General features: G+C 40.4%; 2 protein-coding genes across 45 annotated transcripts in view; one reads left to right on the forward strand and one right to left on the reverse strand.

The window, feature by feature from the left end:
* Positions 1-14,814, reverse strand: part of LRRFIP2 (LRR binding FLII interacting protein 2) — a 129,543-nt gene extending 114,729 nt beyond the window's left edge. For 32 of the 41 annotated variants that reach the window (XM_065583719.1, XM_065583716.1, XM_065583712.1 and 29 more), the window contains exons 1-2: positions 14,312-14,800; positions 3,815-3,968 (exon numbers count right to left, since the gene is read on the reverse strand). In XM_065583719.1, the coding sequence (XP_065439791.1) occupies positions 3,815-3,904 (90 nt within the window). In that variant the 5' untranslated portion in view covers positions 3,905-3,968; positions 14,312-14,800. Of the gene's footprint in view, positions 1-3,814; positions 3,969-14,311 lie in introns of all 41 variants that reach the window. The other 9 variants (XM_008171198.4, XM_065583710.1, XM_065583706.1 and 6 more) reach the window with 5 other exon arrangements.
* Positions 14,815-14,864: 50 nt separating this feature from the next.
* GOLGA4 (golgin A4) overlaps positions 14,865-19,951 on the forward strand; it is a 169,387-nt gene continuing 164,300 nt past the window's right edge. The window contains exon 1 of one of the 4 annotated variants that reach the window (XM_065583691.1): positions 14,865-15,067. The gene's annotated coding sequence lies outside the window, so the exon portion shown is untranslated. The remainder of the gene's footprint in view (positions 15,068-19,951) is intronic. The other 3 variants (XM_065583690.1, XM_065583689.1, XM_065583687.1) reach the window with 3 other exon arrangements.

Below are 19,951 nucleotides of genomic sequence, written 5' to 3' on the forward strand. Positions count from 1 at the left end.
GCAGTTTCTCATGGCAAGAATATTAAAGGCAAAACTGCAAACTATTCCAATGCAAAGGAAAGACAGGAAGAACAGGAAGAGGTCAACATTGCTTCAACAAGAGCTCTTAATGACCTAAAAATCAAAAAGGAATTCTAAAATAGTATAAACATGAACAAAAATGCTAACAAGGAGTATAAAAGAACAGCACAAGAATGTAGGGACAAAATCAGAAAGGCTAAGGAACAAAATGTGTTACCCTTAGCAAGAGAAAGAAAAGGCAAGAAGAAGAGTTTTTTTTAAATACATTAGGAACAAGAAAAAAGACAAAGGAAAGTATAGGCCCTCTGCTTAGCAGGGAAAGAGTTAATAACTAGGGCTGTCACGTGATTTAAAAAATTAATCGTGATTAAAGTTTTAATCACAGTGTTAAACAGCAAGCACAGTGAGCAGCAGGGGCCCCTGGAGCTGTGAGCCGCTGGTGGACCCCACAGCTCTGAGCCGCTGGTGGCACGGGACCCTGGAGCTCTGAGCCCCCAGGAGCTCTGAGCTGGGGTCCCCATAGCTCCTCATTTTGTCATGGATATTTTTAGTAAAAGTCAGGGACAGGTCACGGGCTTCCGTGAATTTTCTTTATTGCCCATGACCTGTCTGACTTTTACTAAAAAAAAAAAAAAAAAAAAATCCATGACAAAATCTTAGCCTTACTGATGACATCAAGAAGGTTGAGGTGTTTAATACCTTTTTTGCTTCAGTTTTCAATTAAAAGCTTAATAGTGACCAGATACTCAATACAATTAATATTAACAAGGGGGAAGGAACACAGGCCAGAAGAGGAAAAAATGTTCAAGAATATTTAGATTATTTGGACATATTCAAGACAGCAGGGTTTTATGAAATGCATGCTAGGACACTTAAGGAATTAGCTGAAGCAATCTCACAACTGTTAGCAATTATTTTTGAGCACTCATGGAGGACAAGTGAGGTCCCAGAGGATTGGAGAAGGGCAAACGTATCTTTAAAAAGAGGAACGAAAAAGGACCCAAGGAATTACAGACCAGTCCACCTAACTTCAATACTTGGAAAGATATTGGAATAAATTATTAAACAGCTTGCAAAAACCTTAGCAAATACAGGGTTATGAGGAACAGTCACTGTGGATTTGTCAAAAACAAATCATGCCAAATCAACCTAATTTCCTTCTTTGAGAGGGTTACTGGCCTAGTGAATAGGGGAAGAAGTAGATTTATATCCCTGCAAGCCCAATGTTTTTCAACTGAATTAAAAAGGTGTGCACGTAGTCTTCTTTCTAAATGCCCCTGCTTATAGACTGTGATATTGGCAGGTACATGTAAACCATATTCATGACCACACTGTAATGTCACAAAAACAAAATGTTGTCTTCACTACAGCATCCATAAGACTGAAATTGGAAGCTCCAGTGCAATCCAAAATATCTGAATTAATATTCTATCAAATTCAGGGCCCCATAGAAGTTGGCAGTTAATTTGCCATACACCAAGCGTGATCACAACTTCAAGTTGACAGTTGGGAAAGTGCAAAACCTCATCTCCAAAACCACAAGACAGCTTAAGAGAAAGGAGGATCTTCTCTAGCTGTTTGCAAAGTGGGACCCGTTTTTCACATATGAGGCCAGATCTCTAAAAGAAGTCAGCTCTTATTTAGGCACCTAAATAAGATTAAGTATATCTTGATTTTAGTGCAGTTCCACATGACATTCTCATAAGCAAACTAGGGAAATGCAATCTAGATAAAATTAATAAGGTGAATGCTTATACAGTTGAAAGACCATACTCAGAACAGAAATTATCAATGATTTGCTGTCAAGCTGGGAAGGTGTAAGCAATGGGGTCCCACAAGGGTTAGTTTTGGGTCTGGTACTATTCAACATTTTCATTAATAACTTGGACAATGCAGTGGAGTGTGTGCTTATAATATTTGCAGATGACACCAACCTGGGAGGGGTTGCAAAAAAAAAAAAAAAAAAAAAAAAAAACCCACACAACAACAACGACGACAACAAAAACCTGGGCATGTTTAGTCTTGAGAAAAGACGACTGAGGGGGGACCCGACAACAGTCTTTAAACATGTTAAGGACTGTTATAAAGAGGATGGGGGATCACTTGTTCTCCAAATCCACTGAAGGTAGAACAAGAAGTAATGATCTTAATCTGCAGCATGGGATATTTAGGTTAGATATTAGGAAAAGGTTCCTAAGGGTAGTTAAGCTCTGGAACAGGCTTCCACGGGAGGTGGTAGAGTCCCTATCATTGGAGGCTTTTAAGAACAGGTTGGACAAACACCTGTCAACCATGGTCTAGGTTTATCTGGTCCTGCTTCAGCAAAGGGAATTGGACTTAATCCTTTCAACTCCTACATTTCTATGACTATATGAATCTCAGGTGGCAGAGAAGGGGTAATGGGTAGCCAGGACCCTGTGCTAGGTCCAAGGAGCCTGGCTGGCTTAGCTCTTTTTACTCCTCCTCCCAGAAAGGTTGCCTTCTCCTGGTATTCCTAGTCAGTTTCTTGCTGCTGCTTTGATGGTAGCACAGCCTTTTAGAATGCTCATGTTCAGTTATTTTAACATGCTGACAACAAGGAACAAAGGGGAAACGGCAATTTTAAAAAGTCTCTCTCAAACTTGAATTGAATTTCATGAGGCCAAGAAAAGGCATGTTTCTGATCCCCAAACTTTATCTCTGCCAAATTTCAAAGGCCTGCTGTAAACAATGAAGGCATCAGAACTTTTCTTAACACAGTCCCCAGAAACTTTTGTAGTGGAAAGTGTTGGACAACCTAAATATAGGAATCACTGTAAGCTCTCCTATTATGCTCATTCACTACCCTACAAGTTTAGGGAGCATTATTTTACTTCAGCTCTTTCATGGCTCAATATTTGATAGTGAGAAACTGCTACTATAGTGCCAAAGATGTGATTATGTAACTATTTTATCTTATTAAATGTAGATGTTGTCTGTTTACTATGGTTTCACAGTATAAAGATGATCAAATTCTTCCCTCAGATTACCATTGCAAACCCAAAGTCAACAGGATTGCATGGGTGTAACTAAGTGCAGAATTTAGCTCAATCTTTCTCTATTCCCTTCTGCACTATGAGCACTAGGGTCCTTGCCTTCCAATAAATCCCAGTTCTTTTCATACTAGATCCAGTCCGAGTCAGTAAATCCTAGTCTCCTATTTATATATCTCCAATACCTGATGCTTGGTAGGACCAAATTCCTCCCTGCATCAACTTCTTCTTAAGACTCCTATCAACTTCCAGTTGCTTGCCTCTGGCAAATATGCACCTCCCCAGTCACCTACAAATGAAGATATTTTCAGCTAACAACTGTGGTCCAGAAAATTTTAAACCCAACCTATATTCCTGAATAATTTTGAAAATTATGAACTTCCCCTGAAAGTTATAACACAAAATTTCACGTGTAATATCCACTAGAACTCAACCAACAACCCAAAGCATGGTATGAATCACAGCAGAGATGAATATAGATTTTCAAAACATTTTTGGACTAACAGCCATTTCTTTGGAAAACACGTAACCAATTACTTAGAATAAATGAGTAACATCTAGAATACACTTTTAAACTAAGCTAAAATATATGACTAACATTTTATTCAAGGTACTACATATTTAAATACTTCATTTTTATAACAATTGTCAAATACCTGCAACTAGTTATTGTTACCACTTTAAGAACTATGCATTAAACAGTTTTAATTTTTATGGTTGCATTCTGAGTTAAACAATTTTCATTTGTACTTTATATGTTAGATAATTTAATATTTACAGACCTCTCTGGCAATGTGACTCAAGGCTTCATCTTCTGCAGAGAATCTATCTTTTACTGGAGTTCTTTTCCTCCCAGATCCAGGAGTCCCCATTTTTATTCTCTAGTTTCTAGATTTCTTTTGCAAGAATGAACTGGTCAAAACTCAACTTTCAGATCTGAAATAAAAAGCATAAATATTATCAGGTTTATTTTTTGATTCTTTATATGTAACACACTCAGCACTTAAGAAGTCTACCTGCCATGGTAAGATTTCTCTGGCATTTTTTTCTGAGGAAGGAAAAGAACAGGGGAATTTCACCAGAAAGTCACCACAGGTCTTGCAGAATCTCAGCTTTCATTTTAGAAAAATGTCTTGCCCTTATGGTCATAGAAACTACATTCTATTTGCAGTCAACAGAATTTTTAAGTCTGCAGGAAGCTCCAATACCTTTGCTGATGCACACAGTTTTTCCAAGCAGCAACTTGTCATTGTCAGTATCTTGCCACATTTCGCTACTACTATTCAGAATCCCATAGGCAGTAGTTAAGCTTTCACAAACATTAATTTCATTCTACTGCTGCTAGGAAGAGTCATAAGCAACAGTAGTTCCAAATATTGAAGCTATTCGCTGAGGTGGGGGAGGTGAAAAAGGGTTAGGGACTAAAGTAGAAAAACTGCTCCCTTCACAACAGGCTAGAAGTAGGCTACTAAACATACACACACCCTTCATTGCAGCCAGAAGACGGGATGAGAAGATAGACATCATGGCTGCTCTGATGATGCAAGAGAAAGAGAACACTGCTTTGTTTCAAGCAGACAGAGGGGCGGGTTTGGGGAAGGGATTAAAGGGGGGAAAGCTCAGATACCTACTACTTATTATATATTTAAAGTTTAAGATTTTTTGGTCAAAAAGTTTGCTCTGGAGCAGGAGAAATTGAATATGCGAAGTAATGGCTCACAAAATATTTAAATTGTAAGTTCCCTTTAGTAAATATTTTTCATTGGAACTGCTGAGATGACCTTAAGTTAAATGTTAAAGCTATCATAAAATCATTGTAACAGGGAAATATAAAATAACATGAACTTTGTTCAAGGGGGTGGAGCATTACATTTCTTAGCTGCTTTTCTTCTATGAATTGCAGGATTAGAGAAGGAACTTTAAACTTACTTTTTATTGTATACAGCATAAATAGTATCCTATAGTATACACCATGACTATAGAACTTGCAGATTAATCTTGTTTTAAAAATTCCTGTAATTCAGATTTATTGAAATTATATGAAAGATGTAATGAAGTTTCCATTTAATGCTCTGATGCATTTAGAATTCAGAACACCTGAATTACTATTTTATATATACAGCATTTATTATAGGCATTATTTGGCTGACTGGCAAAGCTGCATTCCACCTTCAAACCTATATTCAGGTTTTAAATAAGGTGACCTGGGAGCGATCAATCTGTCAAAATAAAGATTGCAAGTGCCAGTAAAGCAAATACAGCAAGCTGCTCCTCTCAACCAACAGAACCCTCATCTGTAATGGCCCAACACGCTTAACTTTTCTGCCCCATTTATTCCATGCCCTGAAATGCTTCTGCAGTTTTAACAAAAACAGAAAGAAAAATCTCTATTAAATGTTAATATTCTCCCATACAGACCTTTTACTTCTACAATGCTTTCATAAAACCTTGAAGAGAGGAGAGGCGGGAGAAGGGGGATAAACTATGTAGCACAACAACAGAACTTTTGGTGCTACAATAACATTCACAGAAGGTTTCTCAAAACAGCTGTACAAAATAGATACTAGTAGCACCCTGATTATATAGATAGCTATTGAATGGTGCTACCACTTCTAACACACAAAGCCTTTAACATTAGAATGTAATTTACTGAGAAGAGAGTTTGCCAAGACACCATGGCATTTTCCTATTCCAGTAACAGAAAGTCTTATCAAGTGCACCCTCAAAGATAACTAGCTTGGCATATAAAAGGGTAACACAAATATCAACTTTTCCCTACAACTATTTCATGTTATCATGTTGTTCATTTCTTTTTCTATTCCTTTACATTCTCTCCTGATATATCTACATGTATACACTTAACCTACTAACACCTTCCACCCCACTTCCCTGGGGAAGAACCCTACTCTCAGTCCCACATACTATGATCTTCTGATTCCAGATTAGACTGCAAAAGCTCTCTTCATGATATTCCCTCAGGATACAAACATTATATTTTAGGCCACACCACTAATCACCTCCAATGGTGCCACCTGTTCTGATGCCTGGATCTATGCCTAGAGATTTGGTACCACATACATGCAAGGCATTTAGATAGTGAGAGCATTCTATAAACAGACAAACCATCACTTGCCTTAACTCTTTTCAGAGAATGCCCCAGGGTCTTTAAATGTCATCTGAACAGAGTGATTTTTGTTTAATGTCAGAAACCCCACTATATAGCACTGGATTGTCAGGATTGTCAGTACAGTTCTTGCTTTGGGATAACAACAACCAGCAACAATATGGATCTCAAGTACCAAGCAGAAGACACAAAAAAGTAATTTGCATCTTAAAAAGGTCGAACCATTCATTCTTGGAGAGCAGAGCTGTGCTATTTAAACATTCTTCACATGGTATGAAGCTTCCTTCCAGCGAAGCCTCGTAGTTGAAGTGTGGAGAGGTTAGCAATTCAAACACAACAGGAAGCAGAACATTTGAACCACAGGGTGTGCATGATCTGTACAGCCTACTGATGCTTTCACCTGTCTAGGTTTGGGTGTGGCGTTGATTTTATTTTGGGTTTGTTTTTGTTTTTTTGAGAAAGACATGTTCATATGAAACCTACATTGACACGTTAGTTTTGAATGTATAGGGAGAGAGTCTGTATAACCAAGCACCTCTGTAGATAAACAAAAAATAAAATTATATTCATAGAGTCATACATTTTAAGACCAGAGGGAACCACTATAATCGTCTCCTGTACAACAGCTTTGACAGAATTTCACCAAGTGATTCCTGCTTTACACCCATAACTTTTGGTTGCACTAAAGCATGCCTTTTTGACATTCATTCTTGATTTAAAAACTCCAAAGAGAACCCGCCACATCCCTAAGTAGTTTCAATAGTTAATTACCCTCACTATTAGAAACGTATGCCATATTCCCCATCTGAATTTATCTAGCTTCATCCTCCTGCCACAGAATCTTGTTATGACTTTGTCTACTAAATTGAAGATCCTATAGCATCAGAAATCTTCCTCCATGTACTTAGACTGATCAAGTCCCCTTTCTCTGGTTCAACTAAACAGACTGACCTTCTTTAGTCTATTACTGCAGCACAGGTTTTCCAGAACTCAAATGTTCTTGTCAGTCTTTTCTGAACTTTTTCCAATTGTCAACATCATTTTTAAAGTGTCAACACCAGAAATGGGCACAGTATTGCAACACTGGTCTCACCAATGCAATATTTAGTGGTAAGAGCATCTCCCTACTTCTGTGATATTCCCCTCAATTATAAATCCAAGGATCACATTTGCTCTCTTAGCCACCCCACCATACAGGGAGCTCATGTTCAGTTGATTATCCACCATGACCCATAACGTTTCTCTTGGAGTCACTACTTTCAAATATATAGTCCCCTGATCCTGTGTGACCTACATTCTTTGCTCCTAGGTGTATGCCCTCACATTTAGCTGTATGACACATAAAAGTAAAAGAACATTACCTCATAAGAAGATGCCTAAACTATGACGGGAAGAAGGTGAGTAACACTCCAGTGATAGCTTTAAAGAAGCAGAATTACAAGGCAAGTATTTTTCCTCTCTCTCTCTGCAGATACCATATGCACCAGCTTTCCACTCTTGCAGAATAACTAGTATGTGGGATGTTCCAAACTAGTGTGACAACAATAGGGCAACAAGTAAACTAAGCAAGACAGTATGGATTGATTTAAATCAAGCAATTTAAATCACCAAGTGGAAAGCTTTGATTTAAATCTATTTAAATCAAATTTTCCATTTGTACTTCAGTTATTTTCTAAAGAAAGATGCATTCTTATTGGTTGATATCATTAAAACATGTTGATTTACAACTAAACAGAGCCTTTACACTAGATTTAGTCAATCTTTTTGCTACCTAGGCGGTTCGCTATAATGATATGTTTATTTAAGCAATTGTATAGCTTAATATTTTCAGATTCTTATTAACTGTATACTTTTAGTATGTTAGAAAATGGTGAACGATACATTGCCTAATTACTAGAAAACTTTTTGCTCATTTGTGTCAAACTGCATTAGGATTTAACTGGAATTAAACAAAATAACCTTAAATGTTTTGGATACAAAACATAATTAAAATAAGTTTCATATTTATAACAATGATTTATTAAACAGATGGATTAACTGTAAGTGAATTAAACTGATTTCAAGTCAGCCTAGGAACATTGTCAAATATGCTTAAGTGAAAGTGCCTGGAGCTTAAGTTCCTGCTCTTTTGAAAATGAGAGCCTCTTAAATTACTTAGGCTGACCTATTATGCCGTATAAAGTTTAACCTGAAAAATTAAATTTTCCCCTGATTCTTTTTTTATATAGAAAAGCAACCTTTAACTCAAAGTTGTTAACAGAGGCTCATGGTTTCAGCATATTTATTTTTATTTAAAAGTTTTAAGAGATAATAAATTTAGTCCATAACAGTTTGTATTAAATTCATATTTCATTTTAAACAGTTTTTAAAAAGAAAAAAAGTAAAAAAATTTCTTTTAAACAAAAAAACAATCAATTTTTATCCATCCTGTTGAATATAGTTTAAACACAGGTGTGGGAGCCAGGACTGGTGGAGTTCTGTTCCCAACTCTGCCACTGACTCTCTGGCCTGATCTACACCGGGGAAATTTTGCAAAGATTTCTCACCACTGCTTATACTAGTCCATCTCTACCAGTGACAACAATGTTGAGAAACTTGTGTAGGCAGCTAACCGCATTTCAAGTACCCTGTTGACTAGACCTTCTCCGGGCTTGGTTAAATCTTCCTGTGCTTAAAATGTGATGCCAACTGGTGGCTGATCTACACTAGGATTCTCAAAGTTGCTACTCCCAATGGAGGTAAACCAGAGTTAATTTGTAGTATTTCCCTAATGGAGATAGGAAATGCTATATAGATACAAAGTTGCTTATCAGAGTGTAACTCTGGTTTATGTATACAGACATCCTCTTGGAGATAAGACATGCTATTGCCATTGTTGCAGGGAGGGAGAGGGGATAACTTGGAAATTAAAAAGGAAAAATCCTATTCTGATACCATGACAGATAATAGGGCCAAATTCACCACTGGTGTAAACTGTGTAATTATTGACTTCAGTGAGGTCCGAGCCACATATGCTAACAGTGAGTTTGGCTTGAGAGGGGGAGGAAGAATATCAAGCCTAGAGACATTTTTTTAAATAAACCAACAATAGCTCTTTGCTTATTCTGTGACAAAGAAATACACAATTAAATTCATCAGATTCACATTTAATTCTTGTTTTTAAGTGGTGGAGCTGCAATACTGTGCATTTTACTAGTATTATATTTTACTTGTAGCATGCTATAAGTTTTCATGGGGGCCTCAGAAGGCCTGTCAGACAAGTAACTGTTCTGTGGAGTTTACAATCTAAACTGGATGAATACAAGTTAGATAATTAAAAGATGGGGTAGGAGCAGAGAGTCGTAATTGATCTGTGGTGGATCAGGGTTCCCTTCCAATATCTAAAGTGCCGTTCATCCAGCAATCTCAAAAGGAACAGATGCGATATCTTTACTCACATTGAGTAGTACTATACCTTACTCTGATTAGTTTCCTTGATTTTAATGGAACATGGTTGGAATTTGGAATTGTGATTTGTCACATGGTTAGAGCCCTCTGGGGGAAAAAACCAATTCCAAATACTAGGTGGAAATAATGAAAACAGCTCAGTATCTACTGTTAGAGAAATTGTGAGAGGTGGAAGCCAGCATCCATGCACACTGGTCTTGTGCTCAGTGCTAGCAGTGCATGTTCCAAGCGACAATGCTGGCTACTGTGCCTTGCAAAAGACAAAAAGAAGAGATGGAGTCAGACAACTTTAGAATGGGGTACATAAAGGGGTCCCTGAGGGCTGTTTGTACCACACTGCAACTTTTCCCCCCACTTGAAGCTGCATGTCCTTCTGCTAGATTGCTTTCATGCAGCCAGGACTCAAGCCACCTGGCTGGATATGCCAGACCTAATAATTTCAACTGTGTCAGTAATCAAACTGCTACTGAGAGGGCTCCTGCACTGGGACAGAATGAGGTACATTTTGGGGATGATCCAAAGCCAGATTCTCAGCATGATGGTATAAGCATGGCTAGCTATAAACACAAAACAAACACACACAAATACAAATCTGTTTTATGGGCTAGCATTGGGCTACGAGGATCACTTAACATTTACCATGCCTGAGCTTTGCCAGAACTTAGCTACCAGAGGTATCTGTAAAAAGCCCACCGGAGCCTTTTTCCACAAAGGATGAAGACAACATCGCCTGTTAATACTTTCTTGTTACAAAGTGCAGAAGATGGCTCAGCCTATTGTTCAAGTCAACGGCTAAGAAATTCACTGTCAATGTGCCCCACTGGAAGACGGTCTAATACATCACTCTCACTGGTCCTGAGACCACTTGTCCTAAATCATGTTCCCTACCACAAGAATCTGTGCTCAGTTTTATGTACCAGTGCTTCCCTGAACTATGCCAGTCTCTGAGAAACAAGGCTAGTCTTTGGATAACTGATCATGAACCCAAGGATACTTGGTATGTGCTGGATAACACAACAAATGACAAGATGCAACATGTTCATAGTGGTAGATTTGTTGCCTTAATAAAACCTGATATACACCGATTAAAGCTTGCCCAATGACTGGTGTCTAAATGAGGGTATGGAAGTCACAATGCCGCAACAATACTGGTCAGTAGGTGTTGAGACTATAAAGGTGTTTAACACACGGAGCTTTTGGCTGAATAAGGTTAAATCTACCATCATTGACCTAAAAAACTCAACCTGGAAAACTGGCTTAAAAATATTCACGGCCCCACATGAAACTCCAGCTCCCATTGGTGCTGTCTGCTGGATTCTAAATTGTAGTTACTGATTAGCTAGTACTCTGACACCCTCAGCTGACAGCACCAACTGCACTAGCAAACCTGATGTGCCAGTTATCTTACAGCTCCACAAAGGCATGAATATGCTGGCATAGCTACAGCAGCAGTAATGTATTCTTGTGCTGAGAGGTGTACAGAAATTGATGTCTTAAAGAATTGGTACCTGGATGGCCACTATCATGTCAGACAAGGTGCAGAGGCTCACTTCACCCAGTGAAATCCTTTATAAACTAAGATGCGATTACAAAGCACAAATACTTTGAGAGAGGCTTGCCGAGTTGCACTTTATGGGCACCAATACTCCATAAGGTGTTAACATAGCAGCAGATCACAGTTTATATTTTACTTTGGGCTCTTAGATTTATTCCTGGAGCTCTGAAGCTGTTCGTGCCACTCAAGCCAAAAAACATACCATGGCACTATTTGAGGCATCTGTGGTTTGATGGGAGATGCAGGGGAAGAAAATAGCTGGAATTTCAAAAATCAGTGCTACCCAAAGTAGCTAAACATGCTGGAGATGCAGGAGAACAGAACTGCCAATACTTTGAAACTCTAAAAGCAACACCAGACTTAGTTCAAGGTAACAGGTTTGTGTATTAAATTATGGACAAGACTAGAGCTTGGGATAGGCACCAGGAAAACTGAAACAAAAGCATAAAACCAAACCAAAAATTAAATTATTCTACAGAATTACATTCTTACAGTAAAGTGAGATTTAATAGGAGATCAGATTTTTATTTCATAACTAAGTGAACAGCATTATAACAACATCACCATCTTTTCACACTCACATTTTAAAAATAATTATCTTCTCACCAAATGACATAAGGGAAAGATTCATTCACTGAAGATACATATTGCTATTACAGACCAAGGCTCTATTGTCTAATGAATTAAAAAAGCAAAAAACAAAAACCCACATACAAAATCCATGGTAAACAGCTCACATTCTGAAACAGTGACTATACAATAGTATGTATTAGAAACAAACACTAAGAGCCTCAACATTTGATAACTGAAGTACTTAACAAGCTCAAAGTAGTTCATTCTGTAAAATGACAGTTAGGAAATTAAATATTTTTAAAATAGTATAACTTGAATTTGTCAGCATCTTTTTATACAGAGAATGTTGGATCTTGGGTTTGGTATGTATAGCACACCCGCATACTTCCCTACTATTTCATTAAATTATACAATATATGCCTAATACACAAGAGCAAAAACTAAGTTATTTCAAATATACCTATCACTCTAGTACCTAGGCACCACTACTAATATGAAATATTTTATCACACTGAATGCACATGATTATCTATATTTTTAAAGGGCTTATAAACAGACTAACTATCGATTACATACATTTACACTAACCTGTTATCTAGTTTCAAGGGGATTTTCTATATGTTGCAGTAAATACTGTACAATAGAGGTATGAATTCCTTTCTTTAGGAGTCATTAAAGTATAATTTTGTAACCACTAAACACAAAACTCTTCAAATTAATCAACTAGATTACTTTCCCCAAAAATTTCCTGGGCTTGGCAACAAAAACCAAAGCTTGAATTGTGACACTCTATTATTTAACACATTGCACCACATTAAACATTTACTACAAGTATCAACCACTATATCAAACCTCCTTTTTGTTTTTCTCCTCCTCCATAGGTTCTACTTATAATAAATACCTGTTCAGCAATATGTCCTATCAAATTACAAGTTTCTCAAGAGGCTGTATCTAGTAATGTTCAGATAACAAGTTGTACATTAATTGTGAGTTCTGCTTTTGCTGTTTATTTTTAAGACCTTTGTCATATCCAAAACTCAGTGACTTGGCTTCCTATCTGAATCACAATTTCCAAAATTCACATGTTAACACACTATGTCATCTTCTATATATTGGCTAAAGAGAATCATGATGAAAATGAATTCTTTCCTTTGAAGCAATTCCAGATTGCTCTAGAATGGACATTACCACTATTTTGCCTGATGCACCTTTCACAGAACTTCCTTAAGTCCTCATACTTAACTACTCCCAGATCCGGCTCAAGAACATCGTCAGACCTGACACTATCAGTGAGCTTCTCTCAATTCCTGTTAATTCTGTATTCTCTTTCTGAAATGAAGAAACAATTATACAAGGCCCAAGTGATACCTTGTATTTCTATAGCACCTTTAATCAGTTCTGATATCATGCAACTAGCCAGTGAAGCATTAGGGAGACAATATTGTTACCACTGCTCTTCAACTGCTAGCTCAAAAGGTATTTTAATTTTTTATTTAGAGGCATAGTAGACAGTAAAAAATAAAAATAGCAGCTAGCAAGTGATTTAACTTACCTCCTCACAGGAGAGTTAGAGATTTAAGACAGTCTCCCAAAATGTTGGAAACTAAGCCCTGCTCCCCTAGGAAAATGAAGTCAATCATATGCCCCTCTTCAACCCAACCATGTGCTGTTAAAGACCTACCCAATATAATTGCACAATCAGATTAGATTGTGTAGATCTTTCAATATCTTCGTCTGCTCTCAAACTTCAGTGAAATACCTGAAATGTCAACAATGCTAACTATCATCATTTAAATGAATGGGGTAGCCTTACATCACACCTTTCATTCCAGGCTCTCTGCAAATACAGGCAGACACTGCATCAGTTACACTGTGGTCACATTTTTAAGGTTTTCCATAACAGCTAAACAGCACACTTTTTTAAATGAAAGCTGAAATCACAAAGAACAACAGAGAAGACTCTCTGAACCCCTGCAATAGCCCTTTGTGCCCACCGTAGGGGGGCAAACTCAACACTTTGGGAAACCATGAATCAGGGTGTGTTGGTAAAGTGCACTGAAATACTCATCTCAGCGGTGCTGCATAGAAGGATTCCGTTTATTAGAGAGAAAGAAATAAATGTAAACAGTAGTAGTAATTTAATCCCAGCACCTCAACACTGAGGACAGCATCTCATGGACAGGGCATTGCCCCCTCCCACCGCACCTGTGAAACCATCAGTGGGCATGTGGCATCTGAATAGCACTTGGGGATCCCACACAATAAATACACATAAGTACATGAGATCTATGCAGTAAACACATATACCAACACCCCAGATATATGTACACATACCACATACATCTAGACTACATAAATATTCAAATGTATTGCAGGCTGCAGTGGGGGTATTTGAATATTTGCCTTCTTTTTCCTCTCAGGTCTTCAATTACCACCTCTCTTCCCCCGTAGGGTCAGGGGCTCCGGGTCCCTCTGCCCCCCCACCCCTTCGCCTCCCCCACAGGAGCGGGGGCTCCGGGTTCCTCTCCCCCCCGCATTCCTCCTCGTGACCGGCAGGGTCATGAGCTCCGGGTCCCTTACCTAGGACAGTCCACCGCAGGTCCCCAGCGCCGGGAGAAGAAATGACCGGGGGCCGCCTGACACCCACCCCGCGAGCCGAGCGCCTCGCTGGTCCCGGCTCCAGCCCAGGCTATTGCCCACAGGAGCCCCGGGAAAGCGGGAGGTCTGGAGCCCACACCGAGGAGCCGCCCTGGGTGAGCGCGGTGCTGCCGGGCGGGGCACCCCAGGCCCCTGGCAAGGAGCTGCTCTAGCCGAGCAGGAGACAAGAGAGAGTAGCGATGCCCAGGTCCCCGCGCCGGCGGTTACAGCCACATCGCCAGGCCACAGGAACAGCGGTTATTTTCAAATCGGTCTCAGGGTTCCATGGGCGGGGGGAGCGCGAGGTGGCGGTTACGGGGCTGCGCCGGCGGTAGAACACCGGCGCTGCCGCTCTAGCAGCTGCACGGGCTCTGTAGCTCCCACCGCGCGCATGCGCGCCGCGCTCCACTCACTACTATCTACAGGGACGGGGTAGTGCCACTACGGCTACAACCGTAGAGCATGCGCACAAGTAGCGGGGCGGGGGCCATGCTTTGCAGGCGCAGCTGCGTAATAGGCAGGGTTTCTGGGCGGTGAGCCTGGGCAGATCCTGCTTGCTGGCATTGCGGAGGAGGCGCAGCTTCTAACTCGGACTCTGCTCCTGTTGGCTGCTGAGTGCACTAGGAGCCGGCTGAGGTGTTGCTGCTCAGCCGTGGCGGAGACTATTGGCAGCGTGAATCGCTGTAGCCTCTATGACAAGTCAGTCATCTGCCGTTCAATACAATGGGGGAGGGGGAGCGTTTCTCTCCCTTTTCATTTGCCCAGCCCGCACGGGAAGAACTGGGTGCTGGGCGGAGACCGGCGTTTCTGGGAGGAGGCGGCACACCCAGCGTGGGCCAGCTTGGTGTGTTTTCCCTCCGCGCCTGTCCCAGGGTAACGAAGGAGAGTGACACTAATGGCAGCAGCCTGTCAAAATGTCCTCGTCACCGCCACTCAGCCAGCTGAGGTTGCACACGCTCCCTGAAAGGGACAGCAGGATCCGCCAACGGCAGGGCTCTGTTACATGCCAGCTGACCCGGGAGATGCCGGGATAGGCTGCGCCACCCCCCCCCCCCCCCAACTTACCCATTAGTATCAGCACTAGACTATATGAGTCAAAACTGTGGCTGGCAGAGGTAGGTTCGTAAATTTTTTCCGCCTTTGGAGGTCATACGAGGTTGAATAAAGTAATCTGGATTATCATAATCTTTCCCCCAGGGAACAATGTACCCCGAGCCTTAATCAAGGCTTTATCCCGTCACCTTGCCCTGCAAAATTGATTCAGCCCTGGTGTTTTCAGTACCAACTTCCCTCTATTTCACTGCCCAATCCTTGAATTCTTTTTCTTCTAAATAGCAGCCCTTCACAAGAGTACTGACAGTTTTGGGGATGTTTGTGACATTTCTCAGGGCACCCAGTGCTGAGAGTCACCTTGTTACTACCTGCCTCCAGCATGAGGGAATCTTAATTGTGCCAGCTGAGTGTTAGCTCCCTACTACAACTAGACTGTCAAGCACTCTCCTATGGACCAGGCCCTGATTTTGCCTTGCTGGTTGACAAAAGATGCACCCCAGGCCCGAGTCCCTTCAGTGTAGCTCCCTGGAGTGTATAGCTCCTGATCACTTGATACCCACACAAATCCCAAATCCTCTATTCTCTAAGGAACAGTGTATCACAGTTTACACCCCTACTCCTGTATTAGGCACAGGACTTGAGTTTAACTATAAAACAAACAAAAATTTTTTTAAAAAGCATGAGATCTATTGGTCCCCCAGCCTCTGTCTGGAGGAGTTGGACTCAAGCCACTCTACTTTTTTGACGTACACACCTAGAGAACATAATTTGTAGTATATAAACATAAGTCCTCTAATGTTCTCCATAATACATCTCACTATGATTATATGACACAGGTTTTCAGCAGACACCTTACATGACATTCTTTTAGTGAACCCAGGGGGTTCCTATACTGTTAGACACCCCATTGCCCTCTGCCAGTTGGCATCCAGAGGTTCTTGGGTCACAGTGCTGGTATATGGGTATAGGTCCCTCACTTGTATTTACATCATATAACAGTTTGCAGAACCCCCAGACAAGAGTGGAGCACCATTGTTCTAGGTACTATACAAACATAGTTCCAAAGAGTTTACTTATCTAATATGACATGTAGGTGGTAGGAGGAAAAGGAACACAGTCAAATATATACCATTTTTATATACACATAGGGCCTGATCCAACACCCCTTGAAGTTAATGGGAATCTTTCCATCCATTTTAATGGGCTTTAGCTGAGCTCCTTACACACTTACTTTACCTATTTACAATAACAAAAACAGCTTGTATCTACTATCCTCATCTGCCCTTCAGCTTATCATTAACTGGCCAATTTCTCATAGGCATCGGACAGATGTGAGGAGAGATCTGGAGAAAGGATAATGATCTCTAATGGATCAGTTCAGCGAGGGCATTCCATGTGTTAAGGGCCAGTGTGGAAAAAAGACATGGGTGAAAAAGTATCAGAGGGGTAGCCGTGTTAGTCTGACTCTGTAAAAAGCATCTGAAGAAGTGAGGTTCTTACCCACGAAAGCTTATTCTCCCAATACTTCTGTTAGTCTTAAAGGTGCCACAGGACCCTCTGTTGCTTTTTATGGGTGAAAGTGCGGAATGGGTAAGTAAATTAAGTGGCAGTCCTAATGATAAGGCCTCAGTTACAAATACCTCTAAAGCCCTCAGTAGAAACATAATCCTGTACCACTAGAAAAAAAACAAAACAACACACAAGAGTAGAATGAGGAAGGGGCCAGAGTAAAGGAGCTTTGGCAGTTACAAAGTCAATATTTACAAAAACAACAAGGAGTCTGGTGGCACCTTAAAGACTAACAGATTTATTTGGGCATAAGCTTTCGTGGGTAAAAACCTCACTTCTTCGGATGCATAGAGTGAAAGTTACAGATGCAGGCATTATATACTGACACATGGAGAGCAGGGAGTTACTTCGCAAGTGGAGAACCAGTGTTGACAGGGCCAATTCAATCAGGGTGGATGTAGTCCACTCCCAATAATAGATGAGGAGGTGTCAATTCTAGGAGAGGAAAAGCTGCTTCTGTAATGAGCCAGCCACTCCCAGTCCCTATTCAAGCCCAGATTAATGGTGCTGAATTTGCAAATGAATTTTAGTTCTGCTGTTTCTCTTTGAAGTCTGTTTCTGAAGTTTTTTTGTTCAATGATAGTGACTTTTAAATCTGTAATAGAATGACCAGGGAGATTGAAGTGTTCACTTACTGGCTTATGTATGTTACCGTTCCTGATGTCTGATTTGTGTCCATTTATTCTTTTGCGGAGGGACTGTCCGGTTTGGCCGATGTACATGGCAGAGGGGCATTGCTGGCACATGATGGCATATATAACATTAGTGGATGTGCAGGTGAATGAGCCCTTGATGGTGTGGCTGATGTGGTTGGGTCCACTGATGGTGTCCCCAGAGTAGATATGGGGACAGAGTAGGCAACGAGGTTTGCTACAGGGATTGGTTCCTGGGTTGATGTAAGCGAGGACTGGCCTGCCTCCCAAGGTCTGTGAGAGTGAGGGATCATTTTCCAGGATAGGTTGTAGATCGTGGATAATGGGCTGGAGAGGTTTTAGCTGGGGGCTGTATGTGATGGCCAGTGGTGTTCTGTTATTGTCCTTGTTGGGCCTGTCCTGTAGTAGGTGATTTCTGGGTACCCGTCTTGCTCTGTCAATCTGTTTCCTCACTTCCCCAGGTGGGTATTGTAGTTTTACGAATGCTTGATAAAGGTCTTGTAGGCGTTTGTCTCTGTCTGAGGGGTTGGAGCAAATTCGGTTGTATCTTAGGACTTGGCTGTAGACAATGGATCGTGTGATGTGTCCTGGAGGGAAGCTGGAGGCATGTAGGTACGTATAGCGGTCAGTAGGTTTCCGGTATAGAGTGGTATTTATATGACTGTAAGTGATGGTCACATAAACACCACAGATTGACAGAGCAAGACGGGTACCCAGAAATCACCTACTACAGGACAGGCCCAACAAGGACAATAACAGAACACCACTGGCCATCACATACAGCCCCCAGCTAAAACCTCTCCAGCCCATTATCCACGATCTACAACCTATCCTGGAAAATGATCCCTCACTCTCACAGACCTTGGGAGGCAGGCCAGTCCTCGCTTACAGACAACCCCCCAACCTGAAGCAAATACTCACCAACAACTACACACCACACCTGTCAACACTGGTTCTCCACTTGCCAAGTAACTCCCTGCTCTCCATGTGTCAGTATATAATGTCTGCATCTGTAACTTTCACTCTGTGCATCCGAAGAAGTGAGGTTTTTACCCACGAAAGCTTATGCCCAAATAAATCTGTTAGTCTTTAAGGTGCCACCAGACTCCTTGTTGTTTTTGTAGATACAGACTAACACGGCTACCCCCTGATACTTGAAAGTCAATATTTGCCAACCCTTAAATCTGCCATCAGCTGTTACGATCTTCATTCAGAAAGTGAGACTTTGTTATAGAGAAGACAATTTTCACACATACTTAAAGGGTAACCTCCTTAGAAGTTTCACTAATGTTTCATACTTTTTCTTTAATAATTAAAGATATTCAGTTTTAAGGAAAAAAATTATCCTGATCCTGTCCCACCCTCTTTCCTCACTTGATCATGCAGTGCAATCATCATGCTTTATTTGTAATATGTTAATTTTTGTGATAATAGATGGTGATCTCACTGCAGGGTGAAGCATGGAGAAAAAGGCCCTCTCAAATACAAAGTAAAAGCAAGAGAGAAAGTGACTGGTCTTGAAAATGATATGTAATTTCTTTTTTGGGGTTTTTTTTTTTTTTTAGTTGATTCCTGTAAAAAAAATTCACCTACCGATTTTGTGGAATTGATTGTTTAGTGGGAGTCTTCATAAAAATATTAAGAGCATTTTGGTTTGGTTTAGCTGGTGAGAACAACCTTCTAACTTCTATAATATCCTTTTTAATATGAGTTCTTCCCAGGTCTGTTTAGGCTGGCTATGTAGAATCTTCTGAAATGTTCTAGCTCTGTGTGGGATGGCTTCTCTGGCGATGTACTGCTAGATGTAGGAAAAAAGTTTTCATTTGTGTTTGTACATTTTTTTATGATGAAGTATTGGTATTTGCGTAATGTTGTTCTCTTCATATCATAGGCAGCACATTTTTCTTTAATGATGCAGTCAAAAGTGTGTCCACTTGAGAGCAGACATGCATTTTTGTGGTTTAAAAGGGGCAATTGTTTACTTTTCTGAGAAGCAATACACAGTATCATATGCAAACATTCTGTAGCGGTATGACATGCAACAATACCAATTCATAATACAATCTCGCTGATAGAAAAGTGGCTGTTCAGCCACCTAACAAACATTTAATTAGAAGCATGCAAATTAAAAGATCATGTTTGAATCTCTGTTTTGAAAAGGCTGAAAATACTGTACAGAGAATGGTCTGAGTCTGTAAAACTTCTCAAATTGCCACTGAAGTAGCTTCCAGTGTTATTGAATTATCAATTTTCCCCCACTAAAAACTGCTGGATGCTCATGCTTAATTGTATGTTGTGTTTAATACTG

Source organism: Chrysemys picta, chromosome 2, assembly GCF_011386835.1.
Source record: "Chrysemys picta bellii isolate R12L10 chromosome 2, ASM1138683v2, whole genome shotgun sequence".
In the NCBI taxonomy this organism is placed as follows: domain Eukaryota; kingdom Metazoa; phylum Chordata; order Testudines; family Emydidae; genus Chrysemys; species Chrysemys picta.